Raw genomic sequence first — 26342 nt, 5'->3', positions numbered from 1 at the left:
ATCTAAGTCTGCAGCGTAGCGGCATACTGCTGCAGCGTCCGCACGTTAACCGCGACGACCCGGGCGCGCGCGCCGCACACTGTTAGATTTATGTGCGCGTTGTGTAACTCCGTGATCTGTGTGGCGCACGCCGCTGCCGAGTCGCCCGATGAAGACAGCTTGCCTATCCTGTTCACAAAAATAAGAAAAAAATTAAAAAAAAGTTGCTTACGAAGCGCTGGTAGAGTAAAAAGATTATGAAACATGTAAAGGCTCCGAGCAAAATATTTGACGATTTGTAAGCACTATTTAATAGTCTATACAATATTAAAGAAATTTTGACTTTGACTTTGCTTAATTTTTTGGCTTCTTTTGGTTGTAATTTTTTGTCCAGTCAAAATGTAATAGTTCGTGACGCTCAAAGTGGACAAAAAGTTGACAACATAAACAGAAACACGTGATGTGAACTAGCTATTTTGGATGCCACGAACCATTGACGCCTCCCGACTGAACAAAAATGTACACCCCGTTGGGCGCCAATTATTGGCTTGCATTAAAAAAAATGATGCTTAAAAATCACAGCAAAAGTAAAATAAGTTTCTGAAGGTTCAACGGTATGTCACCTTTCATCATGTAGAAATGCACGTTAACCCTTAACCAGGCTTTGGTGGTAGAGCCTACATCAATTTGAACTTTATACTGTGAAGATACGATTGAAATTTTGAAAGTCAATTACTTTTTTTGAGCCTGGTTAAGATTTAAGTCTGTGAAATATAGTTGTTATCTACCAGAACTCGTTCCCGGGGTGTGCATTGGAGTCCCAGGCATAAGTAAGCACAAGTAGCTTGCCTTCGTGCGCGCCGCTCAGCCGTGTAGATGGCTCACGATTCTCCAGCTGCACGTTTAGCCCGCCTGGGGAATTAAATGCTCTCATAATTAATTGGTGGAATCTAATACTCTCATGCTCAACTATGCTAACTATAATTGTGATTTTATTTATTTGTAATAGGTATACTGATTGAGTTTCTTGCACTGTTTCTTCTCAGCATTGGCACATTTATTGTCCTGAAGCAGTGGCAGGGTTAATACTGGGACGTGTAAAAATACTTCCTAAAGCCTAGTTCCAAAATTAATGACAGTTTTTAATTAACTAATAGAGGAAGCAATAATGCTCGTTAGAGGACAAAAGGTCACATGCTCAATTATTAGAGGAATCGTATGATCTCATGTTCAATTAATAGAGGAATCACATGCTCGTTAGAGGAATCAAATGGTCACATGCTCAATTATTGGAGGAATCGAATGATCTCATGCTCATCTAATAGAGGAATCACATGCTCGTTAGAGGAATCAAATGGTCACATGCTCAATTATTGGAGGAATCGAATGATCTCCTGCTCATCTAATAGAGGAATCACATGCTCGTTAGAGGAATCAAATGGTCACATGCTCAATTATTGGAGGAATCGAATGATCTCATGCTCATCTAATAGAGGAATCACATGCTCGTTAGAGGAATCAAATGGTCACATGCTCAATTATTGGAGGAATCGAATGATCTCATGCTCATCTAATAGAGGAATCACATGCTCGTTAGAGGAATCAAATGGTCACATGCTCAATTATTGGAGGAATCGAATGATCTCATGCTCATCTAATAGAGGAATCACATGCTCGTTAGAGGAATCAAATGGTCACATGCTCAATTATTGGAGGAATCGAATGATCTCATGCTCATCTAATAGAGGAATCACATGCTCGTTAGAGGAATCAAATGGTCACATGCTCAATTATTGGAGGAATCGAATGATCTCATGCTCATCTAATAGAGGAATCACATGCTCGTTAGAGGAATCAAATGGTCACATGCTCAATTATTGGAGGAATCGAATGATCTCATGCTCATCTAATAGAGGAATCACATGCTCGTTAGAGGAATCAAATGGTCACATGCTCAATTATTGGAGGAATCGAATGATCTCATGCTCATCTAATAGAGGAATCACATGCTCGTTAGAGGAATCAAATGGTCACATGCTCAATTAATGCGTAATTAGTTTCTTTTCCAAAAAACCTTAAAATATAAAACACTTAGTCACTTACCTCTAGGGTGTGATTCGTTCTTTATGAATAATTTCTTGCAATCTGGATTCTCTTTACAACTTTTAAAGAATGCTGAAAAATATAAAGTCACATTAAGTTGGTATAGTCCCTGTGTAATTTTAATGTAAAATATACGTTCAGACATCGCAAAAAGATATTCTACTAATATTATAAACGCGAAAGTTCGTGTAGATGTTTGTTACTCTTTCACGCAAAAACTACTGAACGGATTTTGATAAAACTTTACAGTATTATTGTTTATAACCCAGAATAACATAAAGGCTATAATTTATGACGATCTGTGACAAACTAAATTTCACGCGGGTGAAGCCGCGGGCAAAAGCTAGTAAATCATAATTGTAGGACGCTAAAACAAGACTTTAATAAGTATTTACCCACAACTTCTTTTCCTGGCTTGATGTAGGCAAAGTTGACGTCGGCCACGTTATCCAGCTGCCCTTCATCCAGGAGCGCCACGATTCTCTCCAGGAACGTCAGGATGTACACGTCTAATTGGTGTCCCGACACCTTCCACAGGCCAAGACCTGAAAACAATAGATAATTTACTGTGTTTAATACTGCATCTCATGTTGATAGCCCAATAAAATAAATAAATAAGGTATTAACTGATAAGCCGTGTGGTGACGGCAGAGTAGAATACATTTGTCACCAACCCCTACTCTTCCCGCGGGTGTCGTAAGAGGCGACTTAGGGACTACACATCAAACAGAGAATGGGCAGCAGCGCTCTCTGAAAAACATCAATCTTTTAAACTGCGATCTCCAACCCGCCTGCCAAGCGTGGAGATTATGGCAAAACCCTCCACTATAGTGGAGGAGGCTCATAGTCCAGCAGTGGACTGTAAAAGGGCTGTTGATGATGATGACTGATAAGCGTCTTCCTTATCTTAGATCTCGTATCGCATTGACTGAGGTCAAACGCAGATTATCATAATAAAAATTGTATTGAAGTCTATAAACATTCATCTCCTTGCGATTGTACCACATAAACAACATGAGAAAGTATGTTTATAAAATGTTTAGAGTTGAGTAAGCAATTGTATTACGGATTTAAAGAGCGAAAAACATGAATAAAACAGAATCTGAAGATCTAAAAATCTCGTTAATCCGGCTCGAAGGACCAATTTCGCGTATTACGGATTTGTTTCTCTTATTAACTAAAAGTCTTGTGTGCTTGGCTTTTCTTTATTTGACAATCACATCTCAATTCAAATACTAATTGCAAGATTTTAACGGCTGGAACAAGAGTGCATAGCACTTAGTCAATCATGAACGTGAACGATAAGTAGATATTGATGTTGTACTATCGGCAACAGTGTTAACTGCCCATTGCCAGTCATGTCATCTCGTTCTATCGCAAAGAATCACCATTTGATGAGAGCAAGAGCAAAAACGGAAATGGATAGTTAACAGTGTGGCCGTGTGTACCTGCTCCAATGACATTGAGGAAAGCGCTTTTCCCTTCTTCCTTAGCCCGAGCATTCGCTTCCGCCAACACGAGGTCTGCGAGCAGGCGAGTACGGCGACAGTAGGCGAGGTTGTCGAACGCGAACGTCTTGACGCGCGCCCAGCGCTCGCCGAACACTCGCTTGCCAGAACACGGCACTAGCTTCACGCGAGCGGTTAATGCGCTGTGGGTTGTGCTTGGGATCTGTGAGAATGGATGAAAAAAAGGCTTAGTCATCAAAATGACAACTTCTCAAAATGACAACCGGGACGCAAAACGTCCACAAATAATCGAAATATCCGAAATTAATAGACAATATTATTAAGAGAAATTGTCTTTTAGCGAAGTTGACATTTTAAGAAGTTGTAATTTCGAGAAGTGGACATTTTGCATCCCGGTTTTCATTTTGATGACTAAGCCGAAAAAAATAAAAACTCTGTTACAGCTTTATATTGCGTACGTAACATTGTGGCGAAGACACAAGGGTGCGTAGTGCGAGTTTACGTCAAACGCATTCGATGTCGACTGCGTAAAAAATGACATTAAATGTTTGACGGATTGTACAGCGCCCCTAGCGGAAACTTTCAAGAACTAAAATATTTTTTAACGGGCTCGCGGATGTAAACTCAGTCAGTATGCACTCTGTTCATTGCCATTGATTATTTAAGAGAAAGAAAAATAATAAGTAAGAGGAAGAAGAAGAGAATATTGAATATACACTTCACGATGCACAAGAAAGATATTATATGTAAATGTTCATGAACGTGCATGAGTTTAGACAAATTAAACAAAACAGTGCAACCGTCACTTTTCTCTAGAAATAGGTATCAGTAAAATGCCACATCAAATCTATACTGAAAGTCATGGCCGCGTACCAAAAAACGCAGCGTGGGACGTCCACCCACAAGGTGGACCGACGACATCGTAAAAGTAGCAGGAAGGCGCTGGACGCAGGCCGCTACCAACCGGGCAACATGGAAAGCATTGGGAGAGGCCTATGTTCAGCAGTGGACGTCCTATGGCTGAGATGATGACTCAAATTATATCTACCTGATAAAAGTCTTCCCATAGCTGCCTCCAAGCTCTTTTGGCAACATCGGGAGCGTCAGTCCCGTAGCCATTTTCGGGAACGTTTTGGTCTTCAGTTACAAGCATGTCCTCGTACTCCATACGGTTCGTTCGCTTAAATCGGGGACCAATGACTCCTGGGATTGTAAGACACAAAATTATTACTACCCCATAAGACACAACAGAAAGACTTACTTCTAATTATTTGGGAAACCAGGAAATCTGTTTGGTTATTCAAAACACTTCTCAGCTCCGCGGTGGAAACTGGGCCTAATTGTCGATTTAAAATCTGCCAAATGCCAATCAAATCAAAGTTTTAAAAACCACGATAGCTGAACGGTGAAGGGGTCAGTCTGGCCGACTCGAAATCCGAGGAACGCGGGTTCGAACTATTGCGGTGAACTCACGTGTGTCACGAAGCATAAAATATTTGGCGTAGTATAAGGGGCTAACGGGATTATTAGTAACTATATAGCGGCCGCCCGCGACTTCGTACGCGTGGATCTCGTTTTACCCCCTTAAGGGTTGAATTTTGCAAAATCCCGTCTTAGTGAGCATATGCGTTCTAAAAGGAACCCCCATGCAAAATTTGAGACTTCTAGCACTTGTAGTCTCTGAGACTTCGGGATGAGTGAGTGAGTCAGTCAGTCGGTGACCTTTCGCTTTTATAGATATACTTACGCCCATATTATTCACAAACATTACTATGAGGTCTTACAGTGCGCGTGGATGCACAGGGTCACACACGAACCAATCACAGAGCTCTATTTAACGCTGTGCGTTCGATTTTCTGCTTCACTTAAGCAAGTATGGTTTGTGAATACGGGTGTTAGATTTGTGCAACACAAATTACTAATATTTTTTGTTTTTTTAATTTATCAATAAATACAAATCTCACCAATAATAATGGCCTCGCTCTCAACGTTATCTTCGCGGACGACCCCAGCATTCTTGCGGGTGCCGTCATTAATACACACTGTGCGTCCGCTCACAGACACCAGCGCTGCGATCTTCATCTCGTCGTAGCTCAGGCAGTCTCTCAAGAGTAACGGAGGCTTCTCCTCGTCAGTCCCCACTGATTCCCATCCGTCGACCCTGATAAGCAGTTAGTTGGATATCAAGTGAAAGATTACTATATCGGTATAATGAATATCAAACTTGCGCTGCTTCTTCTCAGCACTAGCCCATTTATGGTCCATAAGCAGTGGTAGGGTTAATACTGGGACGTGTAAGTGCTTTTTAAAAGCCTACTTATGCCTGATCCGACCAAACTTTTATCTGAGAGTAACTCCTGGTATAACTGGCACATTGACTGAGAGTTTCAGTATGGGAAATATGTCAAAACTGACGATTTATTCTGAGATTAATATTTACCCTTGTTTGGTCGATTCCACCCTTACACAAATAAATGAGTTTTTTTTATAAGAGTTGTCAACCAATTTGAAAATTATAAATAACTTGAAAAATCGATTCGATCATCGAATCAGTTCGATTTTTTCAAGTCATTTATAATTTTCAAATTAGTTTGAGATGCGACTCTTAACGCTAAAAATTATAACTAATAGTTGTCAACCAGTTTTGTGGACGGCCAGATAATAAGAATGCAAGTAGGTAAAAACAGAACTAAAGTTTCTGACATAGCCCCACGGATTAGCAAGCTGAAGTGGCAATGGGCAGGGCACATAGTACGCAGAACTGACAGCCGATGGGGCAGCAAGGTTCTCAAGTGGAGGCTACGTACCGGAAGACGCAGCGTGGGATGTTCACCCACAAGGTGGATCGACGACCTCATAAAGGTAGCAGGAAGGCGCCGGTTGCAGGCCGCTACCAACCGGGTGATATGGAAATCATTGGGGGAGGCCTATGTTCAGCAGTGGACGTCCTGTGGCTGAAATGATGATGATGATGAAAAGCAGGTTAATAATAATTTTATTTTATTTACCCTTTGTGTCCGCTCAGCAGCTTGTACTGGTCTTGGGCCTTGATGAACGTGATGGCTCGTTTCTTCAGTATCCTATCAATAAACTCTGCGATTGTCATGTTTTTGTACAATTCTTTCTCGATTTTGCTTCCATATTTTCTGGAAATTAACGAATTAACTAAAACATTATTATGGTCTAGAGAATAACTCATTATGACATTAATAAAAAGAAGTTAAGTTTTCTAATGAAGAGAGCCTTCATAAAACTACAAATATAATTAACAGAAATATACCTTTTATAAACCAGAAAATTAGCTATTAGCAACACCACCCGTTCGTGTATAATGGGGTATGTGGACGATATGTTGCGGATAAGTCGCTCCGCAGGATGTTTCAGTTTTAGCTTCTCTAGCCTGAAACAGAAAATAGCGGTACAATGAGTATTTTTTTATAGGGAGAGCGATATTATTGTGCAAAAAGGTATGGTAGAACAGTTGGATGTGATTTCGCCAGCATTATATTAAAACTTTGTGTAAAATATCAATTAATGACATAAAATATCATCGGCTTAGAAGCAGGTTTACACTCACAACTGACCATATGGCGTTTTCTGCCAGTTTCCAATTTAATGGCACTATAAAATGACAAAGGTCCCTGAGTTTCTTCTGCCACATCTTTTCAGGACCAGCCCATTTGTTGTCCCAAAGTGATGGTAGAGAAAGCTACTTTTGGGACGTTTATGAGCCCTGGAAAGAGTCTTCTTAAGTATTGAAAACATTTTTGATTTTAAAATGGAATGAATTCTCTTCTAGCTTCCAACATAATTCCATATGCCTATCTTTTCCAACAATCCCATTAATATTATCTCCTGCTTTTGTTATTACCTGACGGTGTCAATAGGGAAGGGTATGGGGAAGCGGCGGCTGCTATCAATGACTTGCAGCAGATCAGCTTCAGGTTCAGGTTCGGACGTGGGAAGCGACGCGCACTGTCGCACTAAGTCGCGCGCGGCGCCGGTACAGACTGGCTCTTTCCATACTTCTTTACACCTGGAAGATGCAAATTCAAACAATTTATTTCATAGAAAGTGGTACAAGTGGTAAATTGGAAACCCATCAAAATCAATACTTGTCAAAAAAACCAAGTCTCGCAACTCAGTTGTTCTACGGTAAAAAGTCGCACTAAATAATTTAATTTACACGTGTTTTCATGCGACGGCCAAGTCAATATATTTATGTAAAACGTTAAAGATTTCCTGGCCTGGACTTGGTATTACATGGATCTCACAACTTTTTACCGTAGAACAACTGAGTTGCGAGACTTGGTTTTTTTGACAAGTATTGATTTTGATGGGATCTCATTTCTTTTTGTATTTTGTAGACAGCAGTTATGTATCTAGAAAACTGGACCGAAATTGAAAAATTTTACTCGACTTGGCGGTTGCACTACCGTGCCCCCAAATCTCATTTCTTTTTGTATTTTGTAGACAGCAGTTATGTATCTAGAAAACTGGACCGAAATTGAAAAATTTTACTCGAATTGGCGGTTGCACTACCGTGCCCCCAAATATTTTAGTTTTTCCTTGATTCATACACCAAACACTACTTATATTCCAAAATTGAAGCTTCTAGGTCTGCTAGAAGTGCCTTAGAATTTTGATGATCGGTGAGTCAGTGAGTCAGTGAGTGACAAAATTAAGTAACTTTGACCCGTTATAATTCTTAAACTACTGGTTCAAATTGAATGAAATTTTAAATATACCGTGTCTTTACAATGCCTGAATAGCTAATGAAAATTCAGCCTTCTAGTTTTATCCACAACGAAGTTACAGGCGGTCGAAAATGGCCTGAATTGCTTCGAGAAAAGGATGGTACGGCCGTGCCGCTTTTTTGCTCGACTTGGTGGGGGCACTGCCGTGCCCCCAGATAAAAAGTCTATGTAACAATCTATAGAAAATTTTAATAACGCTATGAGCAATAAGCGACCCAGCGCACTAGACAGCCAGTCGAACATAATGACGGTGTATGGGAGCCCGAACACTTGGCAGCCAAGAGTGTTCATATACCGGATTGGCTGCCTAGTGCGCGTGAGGCCTAATTGAAAGCTATGGTGGGGGAAGTTGGACTCGACACAAATGTTGTAGGCGTGATTCCCCAAATATCACGTCAATGGAACAATTTCTTACTTGGAGGCATAAGTAGGTACTTTTACTTGATTAGAAATATGTCTTTAACAGAGTAGGTCACCTTAACAGTTAACTCTGGGGGTTCGCCTTAGATAAGGATTATGGAGACAACCGTCATCTAGGTACTGGATGTCTAATCAATAATAATTTTATCTGAATTACGTAGGACTTACCACGCTATATCTTTCAGCTGTTTTCTTAAAGCTGAGTCCATGGCCGGTTGTCGATGTTGCTGAGAAAAAAAAATCAATAGGTAACTATCATTTATTTGTAACTTATCTTTATTGAAAACTAAATTGATACTTCATTTACTTTATTTATTAATCCAATCGTAAAGATAATTGTAGATTTTTTATCACGAAAACATTCATTCACAGATTTAATTCAAAGTTTTCCTCATACTTTGATACTTTCGCGAGCGCTCTGAAGTTAGCCACAATAACAATCCATGTCTGACAGCATAATAAACCCACAGCGCTGTAAGTAAATTACTTACTTAGTACTGCAAAAATGTTACTAATCTAATCACCTTTTAATCTAAACGTTTGTTGTTTGCTGGCCTGATTTTCTTTGATTTTTATTGTCACTATGCAGGTTAAAAATATCTCACAACACCGCACGCAGTGCTTTCCCGCGAATGACTGACTGTGACTGACGACATGAAGTATGCTGAGTCACCTTATAAACGTAGATAGGTACGGCATGTCAAGACACGACTCCAGCTTTTCAGTAACAGTTATTGACGATGACGAAAATAATCTAATGTTGATAAAATTATGCTAAAATTTTTTTGAAAAATTATTTCAATGCATTGTCAAAAAAAAACTCGCATAAGTATTTAGGATATCACCATAACCTGAAATTCTTACACAAAATTGCGTAACGGGACTGAGTGGGAGTCGTCAGAATTTACGATTATTTTTAAATGTAAGTAGTTCAAAATTATTGTTTTAATCCTTTAAGAGGGGCTTAGCTCAGGATTAAGTACCTACAGAGCCATCAAGATAAAAAGGAACTACCTCAGGTCATAGAGGAACTACTCACTACCTAGCACAAAGATGCTAGCATAATGTTGGGTATCATCAATAAGTAACTAGGTCAGTCATAAAATATGAATCGAGCCTCTTCAGGAAGAAGGTGCTATAATTTCCTATTTCTGAATAAGGAACAACTCGCGAATCTCTTCGTACAACATTCGGCAAAATTAGATTTGCCGATATCCTGCGCCGCGGGAAAAGTTTGTAAAGTTCGTAACAGGTTTTGGTGGGGACCAAGACAGCTCGGCGAGCGGCTAAGCGTACAACCTCCCACCACTAACCAGTACTGGTAACAGTTCTAAGCGTGACGCACGTTCCTACTGAACGGTTTAAGTTAGTGCCGAGAACTTAACTGGCAACAAATAGTGCACAGTAGGAGAAACAATACAATGGCAAGCTACATCAAATACCTACTGATAATGGTGAGTGTAGAGACTTTCTCCTAGTAATTGGGTTATGTTGTGTAATGGTTACCTGTGGTTACCTATGTGGTTGTGAAAGTGTGTCTCGGTCAAAGGATGGTGGTTGGGGCCAGGTAACAATTTGATAACACAAATGACAAAATATTTCAAGCTAAAACCAGCCAACGCTGGAGGTAAACTAGGTGAAAGTAATGCCAGGAAGTAAGTCGCTAGGTCTTATTATGAAGTGTTTACATATTACTTATTTTAGTACTACAAAATGTTTGGCATAATAATGCATTGTACATTATGTAATATGTAATACATTAAATATTAAAGTAGTAAAAACAAGTTATATCAATTTCGTACCTCGATACACGTTATGCCATGATACGTAAGTAGTACCTACCTGTAGTATGATAATTATTACCTTTCCGAAAGACGTTAGCAGCAGTGGTGTACACAGTAGGCAGGATCTCAGCAGGTGTTAGCTACCACATTTCATATTAGTGGTACTTAGTCATCACCGTTACACCAAAGTCAAGACTGCAGAGGGTCCAGTTTTCTAGAATGAATGTAGGCAATTAGTACAAAATGGTTACAAAGTTAATAATTTTGCTTTAAATAATTATGGAAAGTTTAAATAGTGCTATAATTTATTCAAACTAACATAATATTATTTCATAGTATTGTATGTTAATTACTAGTTATACCTCATTAATGCGCGTTTCCCCATAATAACAGTTGCGAAATAGCAAACATAATAACAATAATGACAAATTACTTACCTAAGCTACCTACTAATTTCCACCACAGTTCCATCAGTTGATCAGTTGCTAATCACAAATGTATTGCCAGCAGCTGATGTTTGCCGCAGCGACCCTGGTGGCCAGCGAAGGAGCGCTACCGCAGCCTAGAGCGCCCAACTTCCAGTACTTCGAAAGGTACTTTCTTCGAAATATTGTGTTATCGTTACTTAATTGGTCCACTTCATCTGAACTCGACGTAGCCGTCGCGTTAATATTTAAAGTACCTAAGTACGCGTGCCTACGTTATAAAAGAGCGCGCGATTTTTCGCTGCTGTAACATTGCTAAGTTATTTCGATTAGGAGTCAGCAGTCTTGAAAAAACTGGAGGAAAATGTTTATGTCACAAATTAGTGGTTTCTTTGGCTATGTGATCCGAGCTAAGCTGTAAAATCGAGCACAGTAAAATTGCCCCCTGTAAGGAACATTAACATACAGTTAATGGGGAAAACGGGAATACAGGATCTTGCTTGATGATGGCGTAATATAACTTTTCTTGGAGATGAATGATTTACGTACCAACATGAAAGCTAAATTGTTTTTTGCAGACCAAACTATCGCTATCCGTACTACGACGAGAACGGCAAAGGCAAGCTGCTGTACGGTTACGGCGGGCCCGAGCTCTTCCAGTACAAGTCCTACTCGCCTCTCGAGGGCATCCACTAGCTAGGGTTTGTTAAAACAATTTGCAAGAAACAATTGTTCATTTTGGGTAGGTAGATTATGCAATTGCGTACCTAATTTATGTTTTCTTATAACCCCAACTTTGTTTACGTTGGTGTAATAATCTAAGGGTGTAATGAAAACGTTAATTTTGAGCGCCTTTGTTTTAAAAAGTCGATCACACCAGGTAAAACTAATTAATTAATTGCATATTATTTTAATTTATACAATTTTTCATTTTTTAATAAGAGGTTTAGGAAATGAACAGTGACATTAATATTTTATGTTGTACCACAGGTTGTTGTACTGTGAAATAACCCAAAGATATAGGGTGACTGAACAATATTGTATATTCTAGTGATTTTTGTAGTAATAATATTGACAGATAAGGTGTTTTTACAATAAATATTTTACGTTACATAGATTTTTTTATTTTAATTTTAAACCTACTTCTTAATTACGCGACTACGCCAGAAAGAGGGTTATTACATCACTTAGTGCAAAGTCATCTGTGTTGTAACTACTACTATTATTTATTCTGTGGTTTTAGTTTTTTTCTATGGTTTTTGCGAAGTATAAGTTTTGCGACTAGCAATACACGGTCGTCGCGCGTCCGCGTACCTTATTGTAATGAACAAAATGCATTTACATAATTTCGCATCAACCTATGTGCAATGTCCAGACGGGTGGATGTCAAGGCTTAAGGGCAATAGTATCGCAAGTCAAAAAGTATCAGAGAGATACGGTTTTTTAAAGAAGTGTAAAAACCGTATCTCTCTTTAGTGTTTTCTCTTTCATATTGAACAAAATAAACATTCTGACGAAATATTTCGTCTACTGCTGGACATGGATTTCCACAAAGACCGGTCCTACGCCGCCCGCATCCAGTCACCCCCCGCGACCTTTACCAGTTCATCAATTAATATTTTATGGGAAAAATAATACAGGCCAGTAAGGTACTCTGGTTTACTCAATTAAAATAAGCAAGCTCGAGATGCGTCGACCGAACCTTAAGTCATAACATCACCTTACCTTGAACAGATGTTAGCATTCAAGCCGACTGTTTACATACAAACTATAGTATGTTGTATTAAGTAGGTAACCACATCAAGTGTTCCTCGTACATCTGAATATTTCCTTATTTTGATCACTCATGTCAAACCTGTTGCATAATTTGCGCGTCCGAAAATAATTACAAGTTTATATTGAGCCATTTCCAAAAATGTTTATCAGAATAGGATTTTTATTGGTGATATTAGCAAGCAGTGATGGTGTTTTATACTCAAGTTTCTGGGCTCCACTGTTTAATCCGAGGATACTGAATTACCGTGTGGATGCTGCGATGGACCCCGACGCGGGGAGAGGCAACAGAGAAGCTTATGTGAATAACTACGGCACGAGGGGCGAGAGGCTAATCGCCGACCTCGGCAATGGTAAAGGCCCCGCAGATATTCCACTGATTGATAAGGTAAAATTAAACATATTATTTAAAAAATATATATTCCTACTAGCTTTCCGCCCACGGCTTTGCCCGCGTGGAATTTTGTCTGTCACAGAAAAACTTTATCGCGCGCGTCCCTGTTTCAAAAAACCGGGATAAAAACTATCCTATGTCCTTTCCCGGGACTCAAACTATCTCTATGCCAAATTTTATCAAAATCGGTTCAGTAGTTAAGGCGTGAAAGCAAGACAGACAGAGTTACTTTCACATTTATAATATTAGTAAGATGAAAAATTGATTGATAAATTCATTGCACGATGTATAAACATTATTATTAATATACAAGATAAATAAATAATTCTATTATTCAATATATTGGGAATAATTTTAAGTGGGGAACCTCAGTTATGTTAATAGTATTCCATGTTAGAAATACTTGAACCCCCATTTCTAAACTTTCCAAAAACACCCCTGATGAGTCAATTATTAGTAGCAATAAAATTGTATAATATGAGAAATATTAGGGCATACAATAACATGGTCAACAAGTCAATAACTAGATTTGGCACAATAAGGCACTCTATTTGCCTTACCTAAAAAAAAATATTCTGCAGTTACCAGAAATTAATTTGAGTAATTACTAATTATGTTTTTTTGCAGGGAACTGAAGATGTGAAGTTTTACTATACATACCCTGGAGCCAGACAAGACAGTAGGTGATGAGAGTGTATTTTAGATACAAAGTGTAAGAGAACGTAAATAATACATTAAATATTGGTATTTCTGTGGTCAGTTTACTTCCCTGACATGTCCCTAAAATTCAAAATACTTTATTCTGAGACGTACCCATAAATAACTAGATAGAGCATCAGTCAGCTCATATGGATAATTATGGTAAGTGCTAGATTTTTTAATTGCCACTTTTATTTTGAAGAAAACTTACATTTAAACTAAATATTTGGATTTTGGTCTTCAGAATAAAGTAAAAACCAGTGATTAGGGTGAGACTTATTTTATTTATCCTTACACGCTAACTTAGAAAAGTATGTATCAGTACAACCAGTTTCATATCCTTCTCTTCTGAGTGCTGATGTAGAGGACGTTGTTCCCGCGGATGAATGCGTCTCCATATTTGTTCTTGAGCTGACCATTCACATATTCTTCAGTTTGTTCTAAAGCTATGTTCATGTAGCCGTCCAAGCATGCCAAAACACCTGAAAGACAGTATGAGAGCTTATTATTAGGACTTAAGTACGTAGGAAATATATTTACGTAGTAGAATGTCCAAAACTATTTAAAAGAGTAGTTCTAAAATTCAATAAAATTTATTTATTTTTGCAAATAGGCTTTTAGAAAGCACTTTTACACGTCCCAATATTAACCCTACCACTGCTTCGGGACAATAAATGGGCCAGTGCTGAGAAGAAGCAGCGCAAGAAACTCAGTCACTATTGTCAGCCTCCTTTTCAAGGGTTTACAGTCTTTAAAATATACAAAATATTATAGTCATAGGTATTGATGCGAGCTAGGTAGTTAAACATTCCAAACGTTTTTATCTTTTATATAATCATCAACTTTATAGTAGCCCTTTTTCATTAAGGTGCTTTTGATATGTGCTTTAAATTTATGAATGGGCAATAAATTCTACAACAGTTTGTGGTAATTTATAGAAAAGTTTAATACATTTCCCCATAAATGAATTACCAATCTTGTGCAGTCTGAAATTTGGAATTCTATTTATCATTCTAAGAGGTGTTATTTTGTGGATGGTATCATAACCTAAAATTTTCACTTCAAACCTTTTTGTGACGATAATTATAAGTATTTAATTAGTATATTCACGCTGTATACGTTTGGAAATAAAGATTTTTGTATAATTACAACCTATAACAACAAAATAAAGTGGAATAACAATGAAGATGAATACTTTGTTTACCTCGATAATCTACACCACTGTTGAGTTTCACAACAACGGGCCGGCCGTGGATTTGCTGGATGAATGAGGACAATGCTTCTTTGCGGCTCATTTTCTTGACTAAGATTGCGAAATTGCAAAACAAATTTTCACAAAAACCGGCAGAGTTTAGAAAATTTTGACAGATGCTACCAAACGTCAAACTCAATTTTGACATTTGTCTTTTACTGCAAGTCCAAGCGAAGGAATATTTATTATACAGCCAATATTCTTTGTTATATCTTCAATCGTAGCCTATCCCATTGTCCACTGCTGGACAAAGGCCTCCCCCAAGGTTTTCCACAATGAACAGTTTTGCGCTGTCCGCATCCAGGCTCTTCCCGCGACCTTTACTCCTAGTAGGAGGCCTGCCCACGCTACTTCTTCCAGCCCGTGGCCCGTGGTCGTTACTCGAGAACCTTTCTCTCCGAGCTTTGTGCCTCGCCCATAAATAATAGAAACACCGCCCAGAAATACCATATTTTATTAATTTGTCCAAGATCAACATGGAAAGCATTGGGGGAGGCCTATGTTCAGCAGTGGACGTCCTATGGCTGAAATGATGATGATGCAAAATCAATAATAAACTTTTTTATTTATGTTTGAGCTTATTTAATTATTATCGTCATATTTTTAACACATTAAAACTAAGTAATACAAAAATAACCTTAAACAGATGATATTGCTACGACCCTCTCTCCTTAGCCTCGAGTGATGTCCAGATGTATCCAGTGTAGTGGTTGACTTCACTGTCAATGAGTGGGTACGGACTATTACTGGCCTTGTAGTAGTCTGAGGGTGCGTGCATCACAAACTCCATTGAATCAAGTTTCCGAGCAAGCTCTTCTTCTGGTCCTAAAATACAAACAAAAATAAATATAATAAAAGAAAAAAAAAATGTAATAATTGAGTCTTTTTTTTTCATTCAACCCTTTTTTGCATAATTAAAATAATGAATTGTATTGCTACATACATACAGTAACTAAACTAAGATAATGATAATTGCTTGCTTGTATCTCAAGTCAATCATTACAGGCATTAAACATTACCAATAATATAAGTAGCAGGATCAAATCCCTTCTCAGGTGGTGGGCTGGCCTTGGTGGGCAGTAGCCAGGTCAGCACGGCGCTCTTCTCGCAGTACTGGTCTGTCATGAAGCCGCGGATCTGTGCGTAGTATATGTCCCCTTCCAGGTCCGTCACTGACACTATGTCTCCTACTTGCATGTACGAGCCCTGAAAGCAGAAGATACAATAAGAAGGGTTTGTCATATTGGCAAATAATAACTTACAAAATATCGAAATTGATAGCAAGGTTAATGGTAGGTCTAACTTATAATTAGGTAGTGGATAAAGCACATGATGTCGTGCCCTGCGTGGCCAAACAACTGCATGCAGGAAGATTCAATAAAGGATTGAAAGTCACAATATGCAAGATGAAGGAAATATAAGTGCAACAACCTGATAAAATACTGAATCGCTTGTAACAACAGTGGCGGTGGCGGTGGGAGCCTTGACGGGCTGCCGCTTGAAGATGCTCCGGCGGCCGCGGCCGCGCGGCGCCGGCGGCTTGGCTGGCGCGGGCGCTGGCGTCTTTGGTTTGTAACGCGTCGATCGCGTACTTTTCCTAGTTCCCTTCCCTGTAGCCTTCGCTGGAGTGGACTCCGACTCGTTCTTCCCGCTCTTACTGTCCCCGTCGTCTTTTTCTTCCTTCACATCGTGCTCGAGTTTCACAGCTGCCTCCGGCTTGGTCTCTTTGCTCGCAGTGTTCACTAGGTGACACTCGTTGCATATTTGCCCATTTTCAGCGCTTCGCCAAAGTAAAGAATCGTTTGTACTGCACTGGACGCACGTCGGCTTAGGCATATTTTGGTAATTTCAGCTTGGGAAGAGTATTTTTAGGGTATTTTTCTACTTTGAAAAAGTTTCTCACATTTGTATACAATCGCAGCTTCTATTGTCATTTGTCAAACTGACAATTTTTTGACATTAACAACGCCGTTTCGTTTCTTCCTCTTTCAACCACTGCTACAATCAATTAAATATTAATTGATTAATATTAGAACAATTCATTTTGATATTTATGTTCATATTTTATTTTAATACAAGCTACTATTATAGTTTTAGTGAATTGCTTAGTTTTATATTTAATGTTTAAAATTTACTTAGCTACTACCATCTATTGTTAAGTAGATAATACACTAGTGTGTCTTCTCATCGATAGAGGGCACTACCTGTTAAAAGTTTTTGAATAACTTTAATATTATGTATTTTTACTTTAACGAATAAATTAACAATGGAACCGTCACATGAGCGTAGATAATTTTTTTTTATTAGTTTTCTGCTAAAGAACACTAATAGCACTAGGAACTGTGCAGTAGCCAGTTAATTTGGTAAGCTCTACCATGAATTCTGGTACAGGTCTAACAACTTTTTTGATTTTGATCTTTTCTTGGCTACATTTTACTTTTCTTGGCTACATTTTACTTTAATTTAAATCATACTCAAAAAGACAATTATTGCATAAGTCACATTTAGATAGCTTTAAAAATTTAAAATCTTTTTGGTGGAAATGATTTATTATGTTTTGATTTATTTACTTTGTTCCGGCCTCGTAAGTATCTGTGCAAGGCGGGCGTAATTAATAATAGCAATTAATTAATAGTTCGGGTCACAAATAATAGCCGAGCGCGGTATTTATCGTCGAATTTGCATAAACCGCTCGTTTTGGTGAATTACGACGGAAATTGTTAAAGCTTAACAAGAACAGTAAGAGCAAACTCATTTTAAATCTTTATCTACCTACCAAAGTACGTAACCTAATTAGCTCGTTTTCACCATCAATCCCTAATTTTTAAGTGACCCCTATGAAAACAAAATTCTTGTTATGTGTTACCATATTATAGGGGTCACTTAAAAATTAGGGATTGGTGGTGAAAACGTGCATAAGTTTATTTTACAGATTCTAGAAATTAGTAATGTTATTTATTACTAATTTCTGACTTATCTCATTTACCTATTTATGTACTTAACTTTAAGTGAAAAGATAGGACTCTATTGCATTACCGAAATGTGTTTGTTTCCATTCTACTCATATTATACCTACTGGGTACCTACTAAGATTTTATTGCAGATCTGTGTGTTTTCATTACGCTATGTGTTTGGCAGCTGGCTGACTCACGACGCTCTATTTGTGCTGCGAATTACACGAGCTTACTACCGGGATATACTGTTTATTAACATTATACTTAGGTAGGCACTTGCTATTCATAAGTATTTGATTGTTTATAAGTAATAACACTGCGGCGTTTGGTAGTAAGGGGGGGGAAATCTTACTAGTGAGGGTTTGTTTACCACTTTTGAATAACTTTAGGGTGTTTAAAATAAAATAAATAAAACTCTGCCCGGTTTGAGGTTTTTAATGCAACAAAGTACGTAAGCGAGACTAACTGAACGTTTTTATTTCTCTACCTATTCCGCGATTCAAGATTTTCCATGATAACCGGCAGAGCCACAGGCTGATATTTACGCTTGTAAATGCCAGGATTTATTAAAGTCACCACCGACACCAGCGGGGCATTATTGGGCCGGCGCGTCTCATCCAGCGACAGATGGCTCTTCTATCGCGATCGTAAAGGCGGAAAAACACTTGATAGATTTACTGAAATTGAAAATCCACGTACAGTGAAACGTGTTCACAAATGATGCTTCCAACGTTCAGCGTTGAATAGAGTCTGTGATTGGTTCGTGTGTCACCCTGTGCGCGTGGACACTGTGAGACCTCATAGTAATTTTTGTGAATAAGGGCGTAAGTGCACTTTATATTATTCCATTATATCAGACTATGAAGGAAATAATAAGATTATGAAAAAAACTGAAGCAGTAAGTTTCAGTACGTACAAATGTAAGCTCCACCTAGCTGAAAGTTTTCGTTCGTTGTCGAGACTTAGCGCCTCGATTTCAAAAAGCTTATCAAATATTAACCGAGCGAATATCACGCGAGTAACTCAAGCTCTAGCTAGTTAAAAGTTCGGAGAGCTTTCGCCTAACGAGCTCGCTCCGCCGAACTTTTAACGAACCGTTATTTAACTTTTAATTCCGCGCTAATATGCGCAACTTAATACTTGCATGTTTTTGCGTAAACATGTTTGTAACGTAGCTCTGTTGTAAGGGTTTGTAAGCTTTTTCATTATTAATGAGATACATTTTCAGTTACAGTTGTTAATACTCATTATTACTTACCTACTTACTTGCTTACGGATGTAAAATCAAAGGAATTTGGTATAAACATCAGGTTAATTTAGTATATGAGGGACAAAAGAAAAGAAAAGAACTAGGTACATTTTTTTTCGAGTAATTTTGGCCTATAATTACCCATAATAAGTAGTATCGAAATATTGGGGTAAATATAGGCCAATAAAAGACAATTATTACAAAACAATGTTTTATTAAAAATCGAACGAATGAAGTGAATAAGTTAATTATCTTAAGGAATGTAAAGTGCGCGCCGCCCTGCGTCAGACATATTTTTTTTTATTAATAAATGCGTTTTTTAGGATAGGATTGCAGCTCTTATTGGCAAATAATATTTATCTAAAGTAAAAGTAGAGTGCATCAAGTAAGCATCGTGATTACATATTTTCAATCACTGATCTCATTTCTTTTATAATACAGCCTGTAAAATAACACATACGAGTAAGCAGAGCTTAGAAAGAACCATACACAGATGATTAGATACATCTTATTATTGATATGCAAAATACTCATAATTTAAAGCCGTCAAGTTGCACGTTAAATGCATGTCATCATAATACTAAGTTACTTGTGCTGGCAAGCTGGCTTTATTTATGTTGGGACAACAACCCTATTAATACATTATCAGGAGTTGAAACAGGGCAAAGTCTGAACGGTTCGGTTTTGCAAAAATAATGATATTAAAAAATTACACTTAACACTCGTCGTTAGTGAAAAATTAAAAAAAAAACAAATAAAGATCTACGGCCATGCCGTATTGGTTTTAAATAAAAGTATTAATTAAGTGCTTTTTGTGAGCAAGAAAATTCCAATGCTGAAAAAAATACGTGTGAAACCAAAAATAAGAAAGAGTAAGTATAAAATTAAATATTATCGTAAACATAATATCAAAACATTAAGCGTCATTCGAGAATTTGTTCGACTTAACACTAATTATTATGAATAAATAAAATATTATGCGTTTAAGTAATTATTAAGTACATAAAATACTGGCGGGAATGTTCAATCTACTGGCGATACAATTTTTATTAGAATAATGATTTCAGTTAAGTTACAAGGATTATTCCATTACGTAAAATGTTGTATTTAGCTGTATCATGAAAAATGTAGAGCACAGTTAATATTTCACAATACCCTCATATTTACAAACGAAAAATGCTTTTTCTTTCAGTCAAGAAGCTTGTTGTTCGATTTTAAAAGACAAAGCACTTTTCATTAGTTAATTAGAGGTACTAAAGTTGATAACACATGAATCAGTAGGTCAGTAACATTGTTTTTTTTAATAAACTTAGATATTTAAAGTAAGTGGACGGTCAAATGTTAGTTTATCAGTCACTGTGTTTGATTATTGTTTTAAACACTACGCACTACACTTCACTTCACATTTGTTTTTTACTTTACATAGTTCTTCTTCACCTCTTGTAAATCACAACATTATTATCGATCGAGTTCTCTGAAAAAAATTAAGACGACGAATTTTAAACTCGATGGATGATGCAACGTAACGTCATTTAGGTACTTGCTTCCTGAAAATTCTGTAAGGTTGTCAAATCAAATTTATTTATTTGCGTAATTTCAGATTAAATTCATTTGTAGACCCATGCTATGGAGTTTCATCTCTGCTAGTTTAGAGTCATGGTGTCATATGCCTCTTTCCGTTTGAATTCAGCAGCTATTCTTCTCTATAATCATAACATTGAAGTGGAATCGATCCAGAGTTCTCTCAATGGGAAAAGGTTTGGCAGCACAGCACCTAAGATGGCGGGAGATTGTGAAGAGGCGAGTCCGCGAGTTCGAGGAGCAGCGCACAACTGTTTAAAGGCTTTTCCATCTGGCGCCATTCAGTATAATTATGTTGGAGGCGTGCTTAGACGCCCTTATTGGTTTTGCTTCGAAGATCGGCTAAGTAAGCCATCTTCGGGCGCAACAGAGCCGCCAAGACAGGTCTTTTCTTAAAGGTTTTAAACCTTTGTTTGTCACCTGACATCCGCTTTGCAATGGAGGGAAGTCGAACCATAATTTCGAACTCCTCTTATGTTCTTCTGATTAATTTCGTTGCGGGTCCAATGACAGTTTGACTTTCCCCCGGGACAAACTTGACCTTCATTGGTTGGGTTTTTGTGGCGGTCAAGCTGTAGATCCTGGCTAAACAGGAGTTGCAGTGGTGGGAACGAGAGGTGGGAATAGTCCCGTAAGACAGGAGTCGCAATGGTCGCCATGGCCGAAATCCTAAATAGGTCGGATAACTCATCATCGTCATCAAGGTGTGTGTGGTCAGTTGCAGACGTGCGTGTCGGTGCGCGTGACGCAGGAGTGGCAGGAGACGGAGCAGCACCAGTGGAACTGGCAGCGGCACTTGGCCTCGCGGACCAGCGTCACCGTGCTGTAGCCGCGCCCGCAGCACAGCAGGTCGCAGCCGTCCTCGCCTGCGCAACACAAAACCTCATTATAGTATCGCTATTTTGTCATAAGAATAAGTTTAGTTTGTAAAATTCTCGTGACACAGTATTTGTAACAAAACTCTTCCAATTATGAAATTTTGTGTGAATCTTCAGTAGGTCTGAGAATGGGAAGTACACTTAAACTATTTTTCATACCCTTAAGTGTAAAACAAAATTTGGTGGGTCAGCTAGATTATACCTAAATAAAATCTTAGCATTCCAATAAAAAGGAAGAAAGTCGGTTAAATTATTATAGAATCGGGTTTATTTGCAGAAAATAAATGAGTTTATGTCTTTTGTGACCTTTAAGCTAATTTAGTATGGTGTACGTTATATGAAAACGAAGCCATTCTTGATTGGTTTTATAACTGACTGGACAAACTATCTCCTTTCTCCAGTAAGTTGTAATTAGAAAGTTATGAAATCCTTCACATTCGAAGCATTATAGTTAACATGAAAATACATTACAAGGCATTTTAACTAGTAATTAAAAGGGCTGCCCGCTGCTCATGGGCTGGATTAATTCTGGGTTATTTTGTTCTGTTAAGCACATAATACGTGGTGTACCCTTGGAGGTGCGGTTGCAGTGGCGGCCGTGCGTGCCGGGCGCGGCGGCGGCGGCGTCGGGCTCGCAGTACTGCGGCGACTTCGCCAGGAACACCAGCTCCGACTTGCGCGGCGGCTTGCCGGTCCTGCGCAACAAGTTCAGCTCTTAGTTATTATTTGGAAGAAGAATGTGCTTGCTCCAGAAGCCCGCTGCTTCTCCAGAAACTATTATACGTTGAATTAAGTTTGTTCAGTTCAAGGTAGCTTAGTTTTTGCAGGTGTAGCGGTAGTAGACCACACATTATGAATTCGCTGCTAAAGGGGCGGTGACTCCGAGGAGAGCTAATAATCAAACTCGTACTAAAACTTATGCTTAAAAGACCCTGCAATAACTATAAGTGATCTAGACTGCTGGTGGCCAATTATGGGGATAGATGTGGATGGCATCGTCATAATACGTAATTAATTTGTGTGTGTTTTTTATGGGTAGAACTAGATACTTACATGATATAATTATGACCTACGTAAAACTACTACTTCTGCAACCCTACGACACGGACTTACTTGTAGATGTAAAAAGTGATCGTAAATTATACTTATTCGATCTAAAATGATTCTCTACAGTTCTAGAGTGGTATAGTGCTTGCAACTAACGAAGGCGAGTGAGCTATACTTGTGTGTGTACACTGTACTTGTATATAACGATAGTGTAATGTCTATCAAAAGTTTTGAAAAACGAACAGTAGAGAGAACTATAACAATGAGGGTGTTTGCGATTGGAAAATCCGCCAGATGGCGGGACGTGGATGTAGGGTCTGACTGCTGCGTGATTGGTGGATTTTGACATATATTTTGTCATGTCAAAAATAACCAATCATGCAGCATTTGGACCTCCCGTCTACGTATTGCCATCTGACGGATTTTTCAATCGCGAAAACCCTCATTAGGACACACTGCAGCGCTATAATATTTTATAGCAATGTAGAGCTCTCCTTACCTCCGCACAACCAGCCGCGGGTGCCTCAGCGCCACAGCTCTCGCGTGCAGACCCCGCAGGTCATACTCCTCAGCCACCACGTGCTTGGCGCGCCGCAGCTTGTCGCGCAGGGCGGCGCCCACGGCGGGAAAGGGCGGCAGCGCACGCCAGCACGTGCGGACCGCGCACGATCCCGACACGCCGTGGCATTTGCACTCGCGCCGCACCATTTCCTTCACCACCTGACGGGGTTACACTTCACAACGTTAACCGATCATTCTGAGACACACCTTCTTAGAAACACCTCAATCTTGTTATTAACTAATTGCTTCCGTAAACTATGTATAAAAACTCATAAAACTCATTTATTTCTGTAAATAGGCTTAAAAAAAGCACTTTTACACGTCCCAGTATTAACCCTACCACTGCTTCACAATAAATGGGCCAGTGCTGAGAAGAAGCAGCGCAAGAAACTCAGTCACTATTGTCAGCCTCTCTTTCAAAGGTTTACAGGCTTTCAAATCAATATGTCAATCAATCAACAACATTATTGTAACTACTTAGCTAAGTAAGTTGTATAAGCAATAAAGGACTTTATTTATTTATTTATTCCACTTTATCGAAATCAATCAAAATCAAAATTATCTTTATTTGTATAGACTTGTCGGAGAACGGTCAGAAGGGGCAGGACATTATGTTTCACCAGGAAGTTAAATAAAACGATGTATAGTTTTAACACTATAGATTGTTGTATTTCGGTAAGAATACAATAATAACAATAATAATATTCGAGCAGTCTCACACACAGGACCGAGACAACAATACCGAGCGGCGGGTGAGGCCAGAATGCCACGACTACGGTCGTGCTCGTTCTTTTATACAGCCATCCCCACCCAAACCGGCTAGCAGGTAGCGCCCGACCTGTCTCGGTACGGTCAATACAACTCCTTTTACTTATTGCAAACTATTTTATAACATAACTAGACATTTACAATAAATCAAATTATAATTTATTACATTTAAAATTAATGTTGTTATTATTATTTGGTTTTATTAAAATGATTACTAAGTAATTACATGACAATCAATATTCTACGACACGGCCTTCCTGACGTTTCACACGTCCTCGGGTGATGAGTACTCTTGAGAATCATCTGCAAATGAGATAAAATTTATGGATTATATTGCTCGGCCAAACCTGACTTCAAAAATGAGGGTACTTTCTACTCAGAGTTTTTATACTACTTACTCAAAGGGTTCATACTACTCAAAGGGTACATACTACTCAAAGGGTTCATACTACTCAAAGGGTTCATACTACTCAAAGGGTTCATACTAAAATGGTTCATACTAATCAAATGGTTCATACTACTCAAAGATTTTATACTACTCGAAGATTTTATAAATGATCAACACAAAGGAAATTCTTCAATAAAACTAAAATTGTATTTTATATCTTCTATACACAAAATTGACACAAGTTACCGAATACCTAGCGCAGGTTGCCCAACCCGGTGTTACCCGAGGCAGCCACCGCCACCCAAGGCAGCCTCCGCTCCACACAGGAGCCCCCGCTCCACACAGGAGCTCCGCTCCACACGGGAGCCCGTCATAGTTATAAGTCATCTCCACACAGGAGCCAGTTGTAGTCATAAGTCACCTCCACACAGGAGCCAGTCACAGTCATAAGTCACCTCCACACAGGAGCGCCCCACACAGGAGCCCCGCCCCACACAGGGGCCCCGCTCCACACAGGAGCGCTCCACACAGGAGCCTAATCATAGTCATAAGTCATCTCCGCACAGGAGCGCCCCACACAGGAGCCCCGCCCCACACAGGGGCCCCGCTCCACACAGGAGCGCTCCACACAGGAGCCTAATCATAGTCATAAGTCATCTCCACACAGGAGCCCCGCCCCACACAGGGGCCCCGCTCCACACAGGAGCGCTCCACACAGGAGCCAGTCATAGTCATAAGTCGTGCAGGATCATTATCCACGATGGTAGATAAGACCCCCACAGCCCTCCCAGTAATAGTCGCAAGTCATGAGTCTTGTATAAGTCATAAGTCACTTATTCCACTAACAAAATACATTGTGCGGGATCATTATCCACAATGGTAGATAAGACCCTCACAGCTCTCCCATGCTAGCCCAGATCGTCACCCAATAGAGCAGGTGAGACTTCAGCAATAATCAACATCAGTTTGACGTGATAAGGTATTTTCAGACTAGGTTTTAAAGGTATTGCCCGGAAAGCTCTATAACTGTGCTTTATTACATTTGAATTAAATTACCAACGTATGAGACTATTACATTGTATACAAATTTTAAAAGTACAGTTTTTTACTTTTTGTTAATTAAAATGTATTATACAGTGAATGACTTTTTAAGTAATAGAATGATGTGACATCGGTAATGAAACTTAATTTGACATTTACAATTAATTTGAGTCTAAAACTAAATGTAGCAATAATAATTAACATAACTTTTGTATTATTATTATGCTGCTGTTATGTATAAGAGCTGTGGTTTTCTGAATAAAGAAAAATTAAATAAAAAAATAAAACTATAAGAACAAGAACTTTTGCACGTCGCATGCGACAGAATATGCTGGAATTAACTAAATTAACACCAATCTGTAAGCATGTTCCTGCAAATAAATGATTTTATTTATTATTTTATTATGTGATACTCGGTATTTACTACTCGGTCGGTACTAAATTCATTTATTTTTGCAAATTAACCCTACCACTGCTTCGGGACAACAAATGGGCCAGCGCTGAGAAGAAGCAGCGCAAGAAACTCAGTCACTATTGTCAGCCTCCTTTTCAAGGTTTTACAGTCTTTAAAATATACAAATTATAGTTATAAGTATTGATGCGAGCTAGGTAGTTAAACATTCCAAACATTTTTATCTTTTATATAATCATCAACTTTATAGTAGCCCTATTTCATTAAGGTGCTTTTGATATGTGCTTTAAATTTATGAATGGGCAATTCTACAACAGTTTGTGGTAATTTATTGAAAAGTTTAATACATTTCCCCATAAAAATGAATTACCAATCTTGTGCAGTCTGAAATTTGGAACGGCGAGTTTA

General features: G+C 38.7%; 5 protein-coding genes and 1 long non-coding RNA gene across 8 annotated transcripts in view; 2 read left to right on the top strand and 4 right to left on the bottom strand.

Moving 5' to 3' along the window:
- Positions 1-10775, bottom strand: LOC135083289 (uncharacterized). Of its 3 annotated transcripts, none has more exons than XM_063978030.1 (12): positions 10592-10775; positions 8897-8955; positions 7423-7587; positions 6832-6951; positions 6560-6697; positions 5516-5712; positions 4600-4754; positions 3531-3753; positions 2478-2627; positions 2083-2154; positions 768-891; positions 1-168 (listed from the first exon to the last, which is right to left on the bottom strand). In XM_063978030.1, exons 2-12 carry the CDS (start codon positions 8935-8937, stop codon positions 3-5), a joined length of 1551 nt encoding a protein of 516 aa, XP_063834100.1. In that variant the 5' UTR covers positions 8938-8955; positions 10592-10775; the 3' UTR covers positions 1-2. The 3 variants fall into 3 exon arrangements, with proteins under 3 accessions (XP_063834100.1, XP_063834098.1, XP_063834099.1); XM_063978028.1 differs by lacking the exon at positions 10592-10775 and adding an exon at positions 9253-9363; XM_063978029.1 differs by lacking the exon at positions 10592-10775 and adding an exon at positions 9036-9178.
- On the top strand, positions 10041-12048 carry LOC135083290 (uncharacterized). Its single transcript, XM_063978032.1, has 3 exons — positions 10041-10182; positions 11020-11105; positions 11516-12048. The coding sequence occupies exons 1-3, from the start codon at positions 10150-10152 to the stop codon at positions 11631-11633; spliced, it is 237 nt and encodes a 78-aa protein (XP_063834102.1). The 5' UTR covers positions 10041-10149; the 3' UTR covers positions 11634-12048.
- Positions 12049-12176: 128 nt separating this feature from the next.
- Positions 12177-13855, top strand: LOC135083507 (uncharacterized). The gene is made up of 2 exons (XR_010259626.1): positions 12177-13098; positions 13732-13855. It is a non-coding gene; the product is annotated as an uncharacterized LOC135083507 (long non-coding RNA).
- Positions 13856-14067: 212 nt separating this feature from the next.
- Positions 14068-15194, bottom strand: LOC135083506 (U6 snRNA-associated Sm-like protein LSm6). Its single transcript, XM_063978268.1, has 2 exons — positions 15008-15194; positions 14068-14285 (listed from the first exon to the last, which is right to left on the bottom strand). Exons 1-2 carry the CDS (start codon positions 15096-15098, stop codon positions 14137-14139), a joined length of 240 nt encoding a protein of 79 aa, XP_063834338.1. The 5' UTR covers positions 15099-15194; the 3' UTR covers positions 14068-14136.
- Positions 15195-15602: 408 nt separating this feature from the next.
- LOC135083523 (GATA zinc finger domain-containing protein 1) lies at positions 15603-16983 on the bottom strand. The gene is made up of 3 exons (XM_063978293.1): positions 16487-16983; positions 16075-16261; positions 15603-15880 (listed from the first exon to the last, which is right to left on the bottom strand). The coding sequence occupies exons 1-3, from the start codon at positions 16889-16891 to the stop codon at positions 15711-15713; spliced, it is 762 nt and encodes a 253-aa protein (XP_063834363.1). The 5' UTR covers positions 16892-16983; the 3' UTR covers positions 15603-15710.
- A 2475-nt stretch (positions 16984-19458) lies between these two features.
- LOC135083180 (protein Wnt-7b) overlaps positions 19459-26342 on the bottom strand; it is a 65255-nt gene continuing 58371 nt past the window's right edge. The window contains exons 6-8 of the mRNA XM_063977914.1: positions 23264-23484; positions 22288-22412; positions 19459-21705 (exon numbers count right to left, since the gene is read on the bottom strand). Of these exons, the coding sequence (XP_063833984.1) occupies positions 21554-21705; positions 22288-22412; positions 23264-23484 (498 nt within the window). The 3' untranslated portion in view covers positions 19459-21553. The remainder of the gene's footprint in view (positions 21706-22287; positions 22413-23263; positions 23485-26342) is intronic.

The sequence above is a fragment of the Ostrinia nubilalis genome, chromosome 23, assembly GCF_963855985.1.
Source record: "Ostrinia nubilalis chromosome 23, ilOstNubi1.1, whole genome shotgun sequence".
Taxonomy (NCBI): Eukaryota; Metazoa; Arthropoda; class Insecta; order Lepidoptera; family Crambidae; genus Ostrinia; species Ostrinia nubilalis.
The sequence above is the reverse complement of the archived record's forward strand: the minus strand, read 5'-3'. Positions and strand labels throughout refer to the sequence as shown.